The 13,666-nt window shown below is 41.2% G+C and overlaps 1 protein-coding gene across 5 annotated transcripts in view; it reads left to right on the forward strand.

Annotated features, from left to right (window-relative positions):
* The window catches only part of LOC124069088 (piezo-type mechanosensitive ion channel component 2), a 69,614-nt gene that overhangs the window by 50,390 nt on the left and 5,558 nt on the right, over positions 1-13,666 (forward strand). For 3 of the 5 annotated variants that reach the window (XM_046407837.1, XM_046407841.1, XM_046407840.1), the window contains 18 exons: positions 357-510; positions 1,091-1,180; positions 2,542-2,666; positions 2,928-2,996; positions 4,266-4,369; positions 5,362-5,460; positions 5,974-6,094; positions 6,187-6,267; positions 6,736-6,902; positions 7,033-7,226; positions 8,090-8,263; positions 9,300-9,965; positions 10,402-10,660; positions 10,823-11,002; positions 11,570-11,876; positions 12,174-12,306; positions 13,105-13,252; positions 13,343-13,554. In XM_046407837.1, the coding sequence (XP_046263793.1) occupies positions 357-510; positions 1,091-1,180; positions 2,542-2,666; positions 2,928-2,996; positions 4,266-4,369; positions 5,362-5,460; positions 5,974-6,094; positions 6,187-6,267; positions 6,736-6,902; positions 7,033-7,226; positions 8,090-8,263; positions 9,300-9,965; positions 10,402-10,660; positions 10,823-11,002; positions 11,570-11,876; positions 12,174-12,306; positions 13,105-13,252; positions 13,343-13,554 (3,283 nt within the window). The remainder of the gene's footprint in view (positions 1-356; positions 511-1,090; positions 1,181-2,541; positions 2,667-2,927; positions 2,997-4,265; positions 4,370-5,361; positions 5,461-5,973; positions 6,095-6,186; positions 6,268-6,735; positions 6,903-7,032; positions 7,227-8,089; positions 8,264-9,299; positions 9,966-10,401; positions 10,661-10,822; positions 11,003-11,569; positions 11,877-12,173; positions 12,307-13,104; positions 13,253-13,342; positions 13,555-13,666) is intronic. The other 2 variants (XM_046407838.1, XM_046407839.1) reach the window with 2 other exon arrangements.

A 13,666-nucleotide genomic window follows, 5' to 3' on the forward strand; every position in this document is an offset into this window, starting at 1 on the left:
GTGCTGCCCGAGATTCTGGATGTTGCCCAAGATGCTGAAGTTAACTGCAGTTATCTTTCAGACAAATCTAGCTCAGGGAAAAACACTCATGCACAATCAGAAAATACCAATAATAGTCTGCATTAACATCTATGAGAGTCACTCATGTTCAGTTGTAATAATCACAGTCAGACCGACAATTATGATAACGTGCGTGTAATCAAAGAGAGCCATCCACTGTGTAATATCATTTTTATTCCACCAATTAATGACCGTGTTGTGAACGAGTCAATAGCTCATTTTAAGAAAATAACATTAATTAAATATATTGTGCCTGATTATTTTGTACATTGTTCTGTATTGTGTTTTTGTTCCAGCTCCAGAGAACTGTGAACTGCCCAGCAGTGAGGCTGGGATCATCTGGGACAGTATCTGCTTTGCCTTCCTGCTGCTGCAGAGACGAGTCTTCATGAGCTACTACTTCCTCCATGTGGTCGCTGATATCAGAGCGTCACAGATTCTTGCATCCAGGTACACGGCTGAGGCTGAGGCCCGGGACGGCAGCTCCCGTATACAAATATTATTTACCAGGGCTTGCTGTGTCAGTTACTGCAAAGCAAACAGCAGAGCAGTTTTTCCTGACATGTTAAAAAGAGACACAAGAGTACAGACTGGATTCGTATATGTTTGGTGTTTGATCTATTTAGAAATAACAAAAACAAGATGGACAGACTTTTGACAGGGAAGAAAAGACAAAACAATGAGATGTATTAATTGAACAGGTCTGCCAAATCCAAAATACACTCTGGAGTTCAGTGTCACTATAATGAGAAACATGCGTGAGAAGCGACATGCAGTTTATCATGATGTTATTTCAGTAAAGTTTCATTTTTGTGATTCCTCTTCAGTATAGTTAAATCACTTGTTTGTTTGTTAGTCTGAATCATTGTACTCACTGAAGAATTTGTGTGAAACTTTCTTCCAAAGGAAATGCACGGTAGATTTTATTTTATTCACTTCGGCCATTAAATAGAAAAGTACAATCACACCTTCACACACTGACACAACGTTTGATTGGTCACAGATGTGTGTGTGTGTGTGTGTCTTTCAGAGGAGCGGAGCTTTTCCAGGCCACAATAGTGAAGGCTGTGAAAGCCAGACTGGAAGAGGAGAGCAAATCTGTGGAGCAGCTGAAGAGACAGTGAGACGCCAAATATTTGACATACGCCTTGTTGTGATTTGGATTTTCTGTATATTATGCAATACAAGGGGACGCTTTGAAATATTAATTTGATACAGTATTAAAAGCATTAAAATCATCTTTAAAATGTTTACATTTGCATACACATAACTTGCAGTTGTCTTTCTCTGGAGCAGAGTTGAGTAGCAAATGTATTTAAAACTACTTCAGGACCGTTAATATACAAGAGCTGTGTCTGAAAGAGGCCAAAGAGCATGCTCAAATGTTATTTCAGTTAGTTAAACAAAAAAAGGACATCAACATCATGTTGTTGTTGTCTTTGAATTTACTTTTTTCTAGGCTGCCCGTTTCTTACTGTTTTTGGTCATTTTTCTTTCATTTAAAGGGTAAGATTTTTTTTTTTCGTCTTTGAAAAGACCAAAACCAGCAATTTTTAGTCTTTTAGTCTTATATATAAATATAGACTGTATTTCCTCAAATACTGACTGGAACCTTGATTTAACTCAGAGGTTAACAGGCCTTTATTTAAAGAATGCTTATATTAAAGGCAAGCTTTTATTTGTAATTTCCTCTGTTTAAGTACAATTGGTCATATATTATTATGAAGCCTTGTTTTGGTCTGCTCCTGTTTGCTCTGTTAAAGTTACTTTATAGTCTGTTAATACAAACTCAAGACTTCCTGCCATTAACACACACTGTGATTGAAATCACAACGCTTAAGATCAATTCAGAACAAAGTGCTGAAAATGGCGTGATTAAATTAAAGTGATGTAAATCTACATTATGCTCATACTGTTACAGCCACCAGCCTTTATCTGTCATGTAGACCACGCCTCTAGCCATTATTCAAAACCGGGCTTTTATTTGAGGAAATGTGGTAGTTTGATATTTGAAAAAGGCTCAGATATTTCCCAAACAGCTGGACACTGTGTTTTTTAGCTAATTTTAATCAAACTCATGTAAATTGTTTATTTGCATGGGTCTTTTCAGCAGCAGATTAATGTGTAGTGCATTGGGCCTCATATAATCTCTAAGTAAGTAAATTTAATGATTCAGGAAATCATTCAAAATCTCTTCTGGATTAAAAACACCTCCTGGCTCCATCTTTTCTATTCCCAGGAAGCCATCTCTCAATATATATAATACTATGTAAAGTCATTGTATTTCCACCACTCATCAGAGTCACTCACAAGCGCTGATAATATCCACTCACCGGCTCTAATGAGCACTCCAGTGTTACATAACATACACTAATTTCCATATGAAGCCTGGAGATGTTTATGGTTAGTCTGCTGGGCCATCAGTGATGTTCTCCTGTGTCGATACTTTGTGTCTCTTCACTTTCTCTCTGATCTAATCAGGATGGAGCGCATTAAGGTGAGGCAGCAAAAGTTTAAGAGGGGCAAAGAGAAGATGCTGAGCATGGCACAGGAGTCAGGAGAAGGACAGACCCTCATCCAGCCTGTGGAGGATGATGATGATGATGGTATGACAAAGGCTGCCAGGGGTCTCTCTCTCTCTCTCTGTGCAGCCAGTGTTAGAAAAGTTGGCACTGAACTTATGTGATTGTGCTCAGGGAAGATGGGTGAGAGAGTATTAATATCTGATCAACATGTTGTGTATTGATGTCCTTTCGTTAATATTTGACCTGCAAAAGCAGCTTAATATGGTGAAAATATGCATTAAAGTTTGCCTAGAAATTAATTTGCTTATGAAATGTTGCACTGCTGTATTTGTGAAATTTTAGGAGCACAGCGAACGAAAGCCAAGACCAAAAAAAAGCAGTGGTGGAGGCCGTGGGTTGACCATGCTTCCAGTAGGTTGACCCCACCCAACCTTCCTTTTTTCTCTTCCTCCACTCTGATTGGCCCTTGTGTCCTTGACCAGAACGCTGAGGATTCCCATACTGCCCCTGGGCTCTGAAGGCACCGACACAGTAGCCGTGCTCCATCCAGACTTTAGTCCTTTTCTGTCTCTATTTAAGGGCCCTTGTAACCTGTAGCTCTCATGTAACTGTAAGCCGTGTGTGTGGAGAGGCACTTCAAGCTGATCTACAAAACCATGCCGTTATTGGTGCAGAGCAGGTTTGCCTTAAATAGACACGAAGAGGTGATGAAGAAAGAGAAAATGACTAATGGCTGGAGGTTTGTACTTCACATAAAAATTTAAACCATAAACCACATTACTGGTCTCACCTAAAGAGCCCACAGTAGAGAATCACTCTATTGTTAAACACTTTCACGCAAAGATATGAACGTCAACTCGCCTTTATTCTCAGTACTAGAATAAAGGAAGAGTTTGTTCATTCTTTGCCCATAGACATGATCACCAAACAGGTGTTATTCAGGGCAAAATCAAATGAAGTGATTGGACCAGCAAACAAATATATAAAATAACGGCTTTTACGGGCGCTTTGTGGTAACTTAAAACTGTAGCAGCGTCTCTCTTCAAGTGGTTGCCTGTTTGGTTTGAACTCATGTCTCACATTGCACTCCACCCCCACATGACATTTTCAAATTATTTCTCCATTTTATCTGTCTGTCATTTGATGTTGCTTCTCCATATCCCAGCCTCCTCCGTCAGCCCTTGCCCACTGTGGTTCTGTTCAAGGACATAAGTCAGCCCTGTCTGTCCCATTGCTTCTAACATTTAACTGCTGCAGACAGGAGTCACTTGCTCTGTCCAGTAGCTTAAAGATGACTGAGCTTAATGGAAAAGGATTCTTTGATAGACATTCTCGCTTGTGCTTTGTGCTCATAGTTATATCAGTCGTATCGTACTAACATTTTCAATGTGTTGTGTGTTTTCTGCATTTTTAACTGTGATGTCTCTGAGGTTTTTAAAGTGTGTGTAAATCATATCGTGACTTACATAAATACACAATACATTAAATAACCGAATTGTAGTAGATTACATTTAATTTAAAGGTAAGTGGTTTGATTTTCCTGCAACTTCCTTCCAGTAAAGGAACCTGAACCCCATTTTAATGCGAAAACGATGAGCTCATAGACGTTACGTGTTTTATATCCATGCTTCAGCCTCTGCTCGACTGAGTGTGATGACATGTTGCCCTCTGCCCCCTCAGTGGTTAGAAGTGGAGACTATTACTTGTTTGAAACCGACAGTGAGGAGGAAGAGGAGGAGGAGGAGAAAAAAGACGATGAGCCGCTGAAGAAGTCGGCATTTCAGGTGACTTCGAGCAGTGGCTCATTTGTCATCATTGGTTTCAGTGTAAAACCACATTTTAATTTTGTCTTTTTCACAGGTTTTTAATCAGATGCTTTACTTGACTAAGTAAAAGTACCAGTACAACAATGTAAATATACTCCCTTATAAGTACAAGTCCTTCATTTAAAATTCTATTTAAGTAAAGGTACTGCCGTATTGTCATCTAAATGTACTGATTCTGCCGTAAAATGTCCTCTGTTAGTGCTGTATTATTATATATGACATTATTGTTGTATTATGTTGTTAATCCTGATGCATCAGTGCATAAACAGAATTTTACTGCTGTAGCTGGTACTTCTTAACATACAGTCAGGAAGGCCCCCTCCGCAAGGTGACAAGATAAATCAGAGGGGTCATGAGGTGAAGGTCTGATTTACAAGTTAGTGTTAGTTTTATGGAGTCTCATGTCACAACTCTGGGCCTCCAAGCAGTTGTTATGAAACCATAATAAAACCATGCGAGAGGTTTTTCTGGTGGAACTTTGACATCAGAAATGTGTCGTCTGTTTATCATGTGAACTTTAACATGAAGAGTAGCTAACAGCTGCAGCTGTCTGATATATGTTATGGAGCACCAGTGAAAATATTTCCCTTTGAAATGTAGTGTGTTTTCCACCCGTGACTATATCCTCTGGCTGTAGTTACTAGTGCCATGTAGACTGAAATTTTATATTCTACAACTCCCAGTAAACTAACAGAACACAAGATGTGACCTTTCACATGTGCACTTTGCGTTGTTAATTCTTGTTTTCTCTGTGATATTGTAATTTTTGAAGGATTTTAATACTAATAGTCAGGGGTATCTGATGAAATGTATGTATATTCACCTGTACAGTATCCAGGACTGCAAAATCCTCTCTATTCGCTGTCTGCTAACACAGTTAACCTCTGTTGTTTCTAATAATGTGAAATAACTTTCTACTAATCCTCTCCCACTCTGTTGTCTCTCTGTAGCGAGCTATTGGGAAGTTTGTCTCTGCTGTTCTGGCTTTACCCAAGTCTATCATTAAGCTGCCTAAAACAGTTCTGCAGTATGTAGTCAAGGCAGGAAAGGTACTCACCTACAGAACTACAGCTTGCTTTGTGTTTGAACATCTGTCACTTTAACAGCTAACACCACAGCAAACTGCCTCCTCAGCTCATGTTTGGTATTCTGCTTCAGCAGGAATAAGCAGATATTATCCATATGAGATGCGGACGTTAATAATGGCATAAATCATCCAACAGAAACTTGAAAAATGGACCTGTGTTGACCTTGTGCATGTTGGTATTGGCTTGGATTTGGTTGCATGACCTTTACTTTGACAGGGTATTGGGTGTGTTTCCTGTCTGTTTTGACCTTTTTGTGTTGCCCAAATGTTGTTAGGTTGAAATCAGTTTGAAAAGTTGGGAAAATGCCCTGCAGGAATATAAAATATGATAATGGATTTAGATTAATCAGCTAAAACATGCAAAACTAAATTCAGTTGTTGTTGAATTTTTCATTTTGTTTGTTGTTGCTCATGTATTATCTCCTCTTTTTGACATCCTTTCATCGAGACTTAACTGCTTCTGCCTCTTCTGCAGTTTCTTTATCACGCGTGGATCACAGACCCCAAAGCTGCCCTGAGGGCACGAGGCAAAGAGAAACGCAGATTTTGGAAAAAATACACCAAGGGAGTTAGACACAGAAAAAGCAAGAAAGATGGTAAGTAATTTGTAGAAACAAAATGCTGAAATGAGGCAAACATCAGCTGAAAGTTCATTTAAGCATAGTGAGGTGTCTTTCATGTACTGCAGCAGGTCATGTGGCCATAGAGGTTGGCGAGCTCTCAGATGGACAAGAAAAAGGAGAGGAGAACAAGAAGTCTGCCGGTCCAGGTTGGTTTTCTCTCAAGGAAAGGAGATTATGAGATCATTAAAAAAGACTAACTTGATTTTGTGCTGTGAAGTCTCACTCATTAAATCAACAAGAATCTGCATACAGTATTGATCACTATTATATTTTTATTATATCTGTCTTGTGCTTGGATTTTCCGTCGCTCCTCCTCTGATTCACCTTCTAAAGTCTAAATTAAAATCTGGTGTTGGATAAGGACTTCTCGTTTTGGTGAAATCTCATAAAATTCCCAACAAGAGAAAATAGGACTCACCAGCAGCATTAGATCTTTAGCCCGTCCTTCTCCTTGTGATAAGCTCTGGTGATCGCACTTTGTGCAGGCAGATCAGGAGGGTGTCAGTGTTCTCTGTGATGTTTAGTAAAGTGAGTTTGGATAATTTCTCATGAGCTACCACTTCCCAGATTTATGTAACCGTGTGACAACTTCTGTGTCATATATCCTTCCTCAGATAACATCATAAAGCGAGTGTTCAACATCATAAAGTTCACTTGGGAGCTCTGCCAGACAACGGTGGACAGCTTCACCAAGTGGATGAACGACATGTGCAGGGAATACATCGACATCTCCACAGTGCTGCGTATAGAGCGCTGCATGCTGACCAGAGAGGTCAAAAAGGTACCAAGACTTCAACATATAAAAGAAGAGTTAACTTAGTTTTACATTAAAAAAAAATGTTCTATTCACAATTTATAATCTAGCTGACGGGGTGAAATGAGTAAATGATAAACTCCTCTCCTCTGACCAGGGTAACGTGCCTTCCAGAGAGAGCATCCACATCTACTACCAGAAGGCCATGAGGCTCAACATGTCCAGGCAGGCTAGTATGGATCAGCTGAGTGAGGACGAGTCGACCTCAGGTTCCACCAGGGTCCGAAGACGGCGAGGACGCTACCCCATGGAGAGCCAGGACTCCACAGCCTCCAGAGACAGCATATCCAGGTACGCCGAGCCTGACGGTGGCTGTATCAGCAATGCAACATGGGAAACCGAACGGGTCCACGTCACGAAATGTAATCGGGAGTGTTTAATAGTGCTGACAGGGGCAACAGCACTGGTGAACCTTCCCTGAACTTCCTGTTTCCCTCCTTTCTTGTTTCCTGCCTCTCAGTTGCACAGTGGATGTTTTTTTACTGAGTAATTCAAAGAGGAAGTGATGAACGTATTGTGATGTATGTAATGTATTTGCCTGATGTCAGCTTATTACAGGTTACATATATGGGGTCTGTTCACCCATCTTATTATTATTATCTTGTTTACTTTAGTTATTTTGTGGCTATGTTGTTATTTGTCCAGGTGCAGAAGAAATTCCCTATAGTTTGTTGCATATCTGGGACGTTGTTTTGGGGATGAAATGTTACTATTATCAAGGCTGTGAGCACCACAAACAATTTATCATTCAACTCTGTGTGTTGTTGTGGATGCAGAGATCTGAGAGACAGATGTTTCAAACTCTAAAACCAACTAAAACCAAAAATCTCTACATGGCTAGAGACAAATTGGAAAGGTTTTCACCATATGGATGAACCAACTCTTCGAGGTGGCAACCATTGATATCAGTGAGGTTTTCGTGAGTCGTCGTCTTGTGTTTTATCATCACATTGAGCCATTTCATCCTCATTTTGTGTTGCATCTCGCGTTTTTTGTGAGGTAAACAAGGGGATCATTTTCCCGCTCATCTTTAATGTTAAGGTTGGGTTACGCAGTACTCCGGGAATCTCCTGTCTGTGTAAGCTGTCCTGTAACCCAGCCTCATCTGTCTCCGTCACTGATCATCGCGTCTGTCGCTCTCACCACCCCCTCAGTGCCTTCACCGAGGCAACCACGCTGTTTTCTCGCCAGTCCACCCTGGAAGACCTCGATGGCATGCCAGAGTGCATTCCCAAAACCAGCGAGCGCGCCAGGCCCAAGCTGCGCAAGATGTACAGCCTGGACATGTCCAATTCATCAATGGATAGTGGCAGCAGCTTCATGTCCAGGTGCCTGGCTTCTGCATCGCGCACATGCTGCACACACCCGTGTTTCTTATCATTGTCACTGGCACAAACAAGATGGTTGCATCTCCTGACATCTGTTTCTTTCTTTGTTTGTTTTTTTCTCCCGTTTTTTGTTGATTTTCAGCTGAGTGACTGCATGACTTTTCTATGACCCTTTTGTTTATTATATGTTGTCAAAACCCCGAAGGTTTTCTGGAGAATGCATGTGATTTTTTTCATTTTGAAATAGAAGGTTTTCAAAAACAAAGATCTGAAAAGCAGTTTTATAGTGTATGTTGTGCAGTTTCTTCAGCAATTAACTTTTTGTTATTTAGGGTTGGAATTAACATCAATTATCTTGTATTAGCATTCAGTGAGACATACTCCATCATACATAATTATGAAGAGTATATAAACATTTGATTAATGGTTTATAGCACTTTAATGTAGTTGTAAGCAGATATAAGTGCTTATTAATGTATTAATGTATGTGTCAGTAATTGTAGTACAAAACTGTAAAACAAAGTAATATTACTAATAATTTGTATTTATAGATTCACTCAAGGCTTCATCAGGAAGATCACAAAAACTATTTTTGGCTGAGTAATAACTACATAAAACCAATTATGGTGTTGCTATCAAAATGGAGTCAGTAAAAATAAAGTAAAACCAGGGAACAGATGAAAGACTTCTGCTCAGAGTCAGAGGTCAAAGAGAGAGAAGCCATGATGCTGATGTTAAAAGTCAAAAGCAAGATCTTCAGTTCAGTTCAGGGGAGTGAGGCTAAAACGTCGTTTCTCTTGGTGGTAGAAGGGCCTAAAAGTAAACATCAAGTGGATTAAAAATAAAAAGGCTTTAATAAACATGAGTTGGTGCATTATAAAAATACTCCAAGGCTTTTCAGCACACCTGGCAAATCCTGAGGAGGGCAAGTGTGCAGGTTTTATTCTGTTTAAATTGTGGGACATTCAGTTTCTTTACTTTTAGGGACTGTGTGTTTACCGATTGGTACAACCCCTGCTGTTTTTGCCCCCTGCAGTGAAGCCACTCAATGCATCACGCTGTACTCCAGACAGGGCACCGCAGAAACCATAGAAGAAGTGGAAGACGAGCAGGAACAAGGGGAAGAGAAGCAGCAGCAGGTCCCCTGGGAATCCCAACAGCTAGACGAGGGTCAGCAGGCCGAGGACGGTCTGTGGAGCGATGGAGAACCAAGGGAGAAAGAAGAGGAGGAGGATGAAGACGATGAGGGCCAAGAGGGACTGGAGGGTGAGGAGGGAGTGGATGAACCAAAGGACCAGGAGAGCAAAGAAACAGAAGAGGCTCCCTGGGAGTCCTTTGGCCCAGATGAGGGTCCCTCCCTCAGGCAGGAGGAGACAGAGTCTGCTGCTTATGCCCAGGAGAAGGACTTCATCACTGAGAGTGAGGATGGGGGAGGACAGCAGGACTTCCTGCCGACAGAGGGGAGAGTGGGGCTCCTCTACACCCCTGACACAGATGCTTCTAAAACATCCGATGCTGACGTGCCTCCCAGCTACAGCAAAGCAGTCAGCTTTGACCGCCTGGAGGTCAGCGATGACGAGAGTGACATGGATCGGAAGAGGCGTATGATCATGACGTCTGACAGCCGCTCAGACAGCAGGTCGGACATCATGTTGCCCTCCATGACCACTGAGCTGACCGCCAGTGAGCTGCTGCTCAACAAGTAAGTCACTAAAACAACTAAAGCTTGTTTAGCATGACACCTCACAGGGATCACAGCCAGCAGTTTCTGTCAACATTATTAAAAACTGGCAGTTGCCATTTAATGCTTTATTTCTCAATCAGATATTCCCTCATTTAAAGTTTCTGTCTTTGACAAAATAATATTACGTTTTAGACACTTAAATTTTGGCAACCTTCATGTATGGTTTGTAGCCATTTTGTGTCTCTTTGTTGTCATTTTTCATCTTTTTGTAGTCATGTGCTTAATCAAACATTATTTAATTATCCATTCATGATTGCTGTTGTTTTTTTAAAGAATTCTGCAAGTTTAGAATATTGCAAAGCGACAAAGTCATATAAATTTTAAGTAAATGAAATTATAAACCAGAAAAAAACAATCCAGCATCAAATCAGCACGTCTCTCCGTGTCTGTCCAGGATGTTTTATGACGAGGAGCTGGAAGAGTCTGATAAGTTCTACCAAAGTCAGCCTCTGATCCTCCAGCTCTGCTACGCCCTCTACAACATGTTGGTGGCCCATTCAGAGATGGTGTGCTACCTGGTCATCATCATCAACCACATGGTGTCGGCCTCCTGCGTCACCCTCGTCCTTCCCATCACCATCTTCCTCTGGGCCATGCTCTCAGTGCCCCGGCCCAGCAAGCGCTACTGGATGACTGCCATTATCTATACCGAGGTACAGTCAGACACAAAAAAAGTTTCTGAAAAGTTGACGCAAGGTCAGTTTTGTACGACATGTTAAGTGTTGGTGAAAGTGTCTTTCAGATCTCATTTTTGTTTATTCACTTTGTCCATAGTTGTGACTCCTTCACTGGCATTCATTTTGTTTTTCCTCCAGGTCACCATCGTCATCAAGTACTTCTTCCAATTTGGCTTCTTCCCCTTCAACCAGAGCAAGATAGATAAGAATAAACCGTATCACCCCCCCAACATCATTGGTGTGGAGAAGAAGGATGGTTATGTCCACTACGACCTGGTCCAGTTACTGGCTCTGTTCTTCCACAGATCCATCCTGAAGGTACCCACACAAACAGGTTATACTCAATACCCTGTGCTGATATTCAGTATTGTAAGATTTGCCTTATATATATATACCACAAAATACTTAAAAAGTATTCTCGTCAGTCAGATAAACCCTCTGAGACATCACAAGGTTATCATGACGAAACAGCAACTGATGGAGCAATATTTTGTGTGAGGAAACCCTACAACACCTTGCTTGTTTAAAGACAGAAAACCGAAAAGAAAACATGTACCATGTAAAGAATATTTTTTTTTCTGTGATCGGGGAGGAACCCCCTGATAAGTTTTAGTAAGACGGGCTGGCTGATATCCAATACTGAATAAAAGGCCTCTGCTAACCTGATTTAGATGTGTGTGTCCCTGCTGCACACAGATTAAATCCATCTGTTTCCTTCTTTCTCAACAGATGAAAGAAACTCTGTATTATTTATACGGCAAATAATCTGACTGTGATTGTGTGGGATGTGTTGTGAAATGTTTTGTTTGCAACAGTACCGCATTCTTAGTTTGAACTTTGACACAGTATCAGCAGATCCCTGCATTTCTTTTCTCCTTCTCCCAGTGCCATGGACTTTGGGATGAGGACGACCCCAAAGAAAAGAAGGAGCCCCCTCCTCAGAGTGAGTCGGAGGACGAGGGAAAAGACAAAGAGGGGAGTGACAAGGAGTCTGAACCCGCCTCCTCGCTGATCGGTGAGAGGAGAGGCTCCACTCACACCTTGAAATCCATAAACTTTGGGACCTCCTTTGATTCAGGACATGTTCAGGTGCACTACCAGCAACAGCAGACCTACCAGCGTCGCAAGAGCTCCAGCGGAGGCTCGCACATCTCCCACAAATCCCTCCACTCTTCTGCAAGGTCCAAGAGAGGTGAGGATCCCCTTTATTGTCTGTTTCCTACTGGTAAAACTGGTTAGAGACTGGATAGAGAAAGTCAGCAATTAACACTCTTCCCTTAAAACAAAGCCCTGAGTGACATTTTGTACGCTAACAATAATAATCATAGCAGCAATAATAAAAAAAACTAATCGTTTGACTTTGAGTCACCAAACACTCAGTTTCCTGTGGTCTCCAGCCTTGACCCTTGGATTTGAGGCTCTCGGGCTTTATTGGTGACTCCGTGCCTCGTCACGATTCATTTACTACTCGAAATGTGTGTTTCCACAGGAAGTACCGCTTCCAAAAACAGCAGCCACAAGGATGGCAGCGAGGCCAGCGTCCATCAGAAGACCCGCAAACAGATGATCATGGAGAAGCTGAGGGAGCAGCTCTTCAAAGGAAAAGCTTTCATCATAAAGCGGTACGACGAAGCACAGCCGGGTCATAAAAGTTTTATTTTTTTGTCCGTTAATCTCCACCCACGGCTGCTTACTGACTGCAATTATACAAGAAAGTGTGTAACTTTATTAGGCCATTGATTGAACTGTGCTCAGCAAGTATTCCAGACCAATAATGGACGATGCCCTGTGGAAAATCATATCAGTCCTACAGCAGCTAAAACCTTTCAAAGATCTAAATTTAGTTCTGTAATTACAGCATTCCCGTTCGGCCAGTCAGTGTAGTTTTTGTAAGTGCTGTTATTGTTATTGCTCTAAATTTAATCACAGTGGAACAAGTGGTTTCTGAGACATGACATCCACAACAGTCACACACAGACAAGACATTTTAATTATTTAAAACTTCACAGAAGAACACAAAGTAAACATGAAAACCAAATTAATAAAGCAATGAGTTTATGAAACCAGATTTTATTCCAAAAGCTCCCTAAATTTTGCCCCAAAACAACCCAAAGTCTGTTGTGCACCATGAAAATAACCATAAGGCCAATCCAAAACAATAACTTAAAGATGCTATTACATCAACATTTTAAACTGACCCAAAATCATCAGCGGCTAGAAGAGAGAGAGCCCCCAGTTCCTGCATCAATCAGTTCACTAAATTTTAGCTTTTAATTAGTTTTAGTTTTTAATGTTAATTTTTAAACTTAAATTTAGATCCACTGCAGGCAGAAGAATCAGCATACCGAGCATAAGAGCTCTTAAACTGCGTTCAGAGCAGACTTTAAGATCTTGTCCTGTCTCTTTTCACTTCTCTGTAGGTTCATGGAGATCTACCTCCCTATGAGGCAGTTCTTCCATAACTTGATCCATCCGGAGTACAGTGCAGTCACAGACGTGTATGTGCTGATGTTCCTCGCTGACACGGTCGACTTCATCATCATCGTGTTTGGATTCTGGGCGTTTGGTGTAGGTTTTGAAATTTAGATTTAGATATTTTCACCAGAAGCCTTCAACAAAATCACTTCTGACAGCAGCATTTCTGCACATCCCTTATAGAAACACTCAGCGGCAGACATCACGTCGTCTCTGTCGGAGGACCAGGTGCCGGGACCTTTCCTGGTCATGGTCTTGATCCAGTTTGGGACCATGGTGGTGGACCGGGCCCTCTACCTCAGAAAGTCCGTCATGGGCAAAGTCATCTTCCAGGTCATCCTGCTCTTTGGCATCCACTTCTGGATGTTCTTTATCCTGCCAGGAGTGACAGAAAAGTAAGAGCATAATCTTTCTTCACATTAGATGTGTTTCATACTTCATCTAAAGCCACTGAAGTGTCCAAATTACTTTTTTAAAATGGTGGAAATACTGACATATATTCATGAT

Source organism: Scatophagus argus, chromosome 13, assembly GCF_020382885.2.
Source record: "Scatophagus argus isolate fScaArg1 chromosome 13, fScaArg1.pri, whole genome shotgun sequence".
Lineage (NCBI taxonomy): Eukaryota > Metazoa > Chordata > Actinopteri > Scatophagidae > Scatophagus > Scatophagus argus.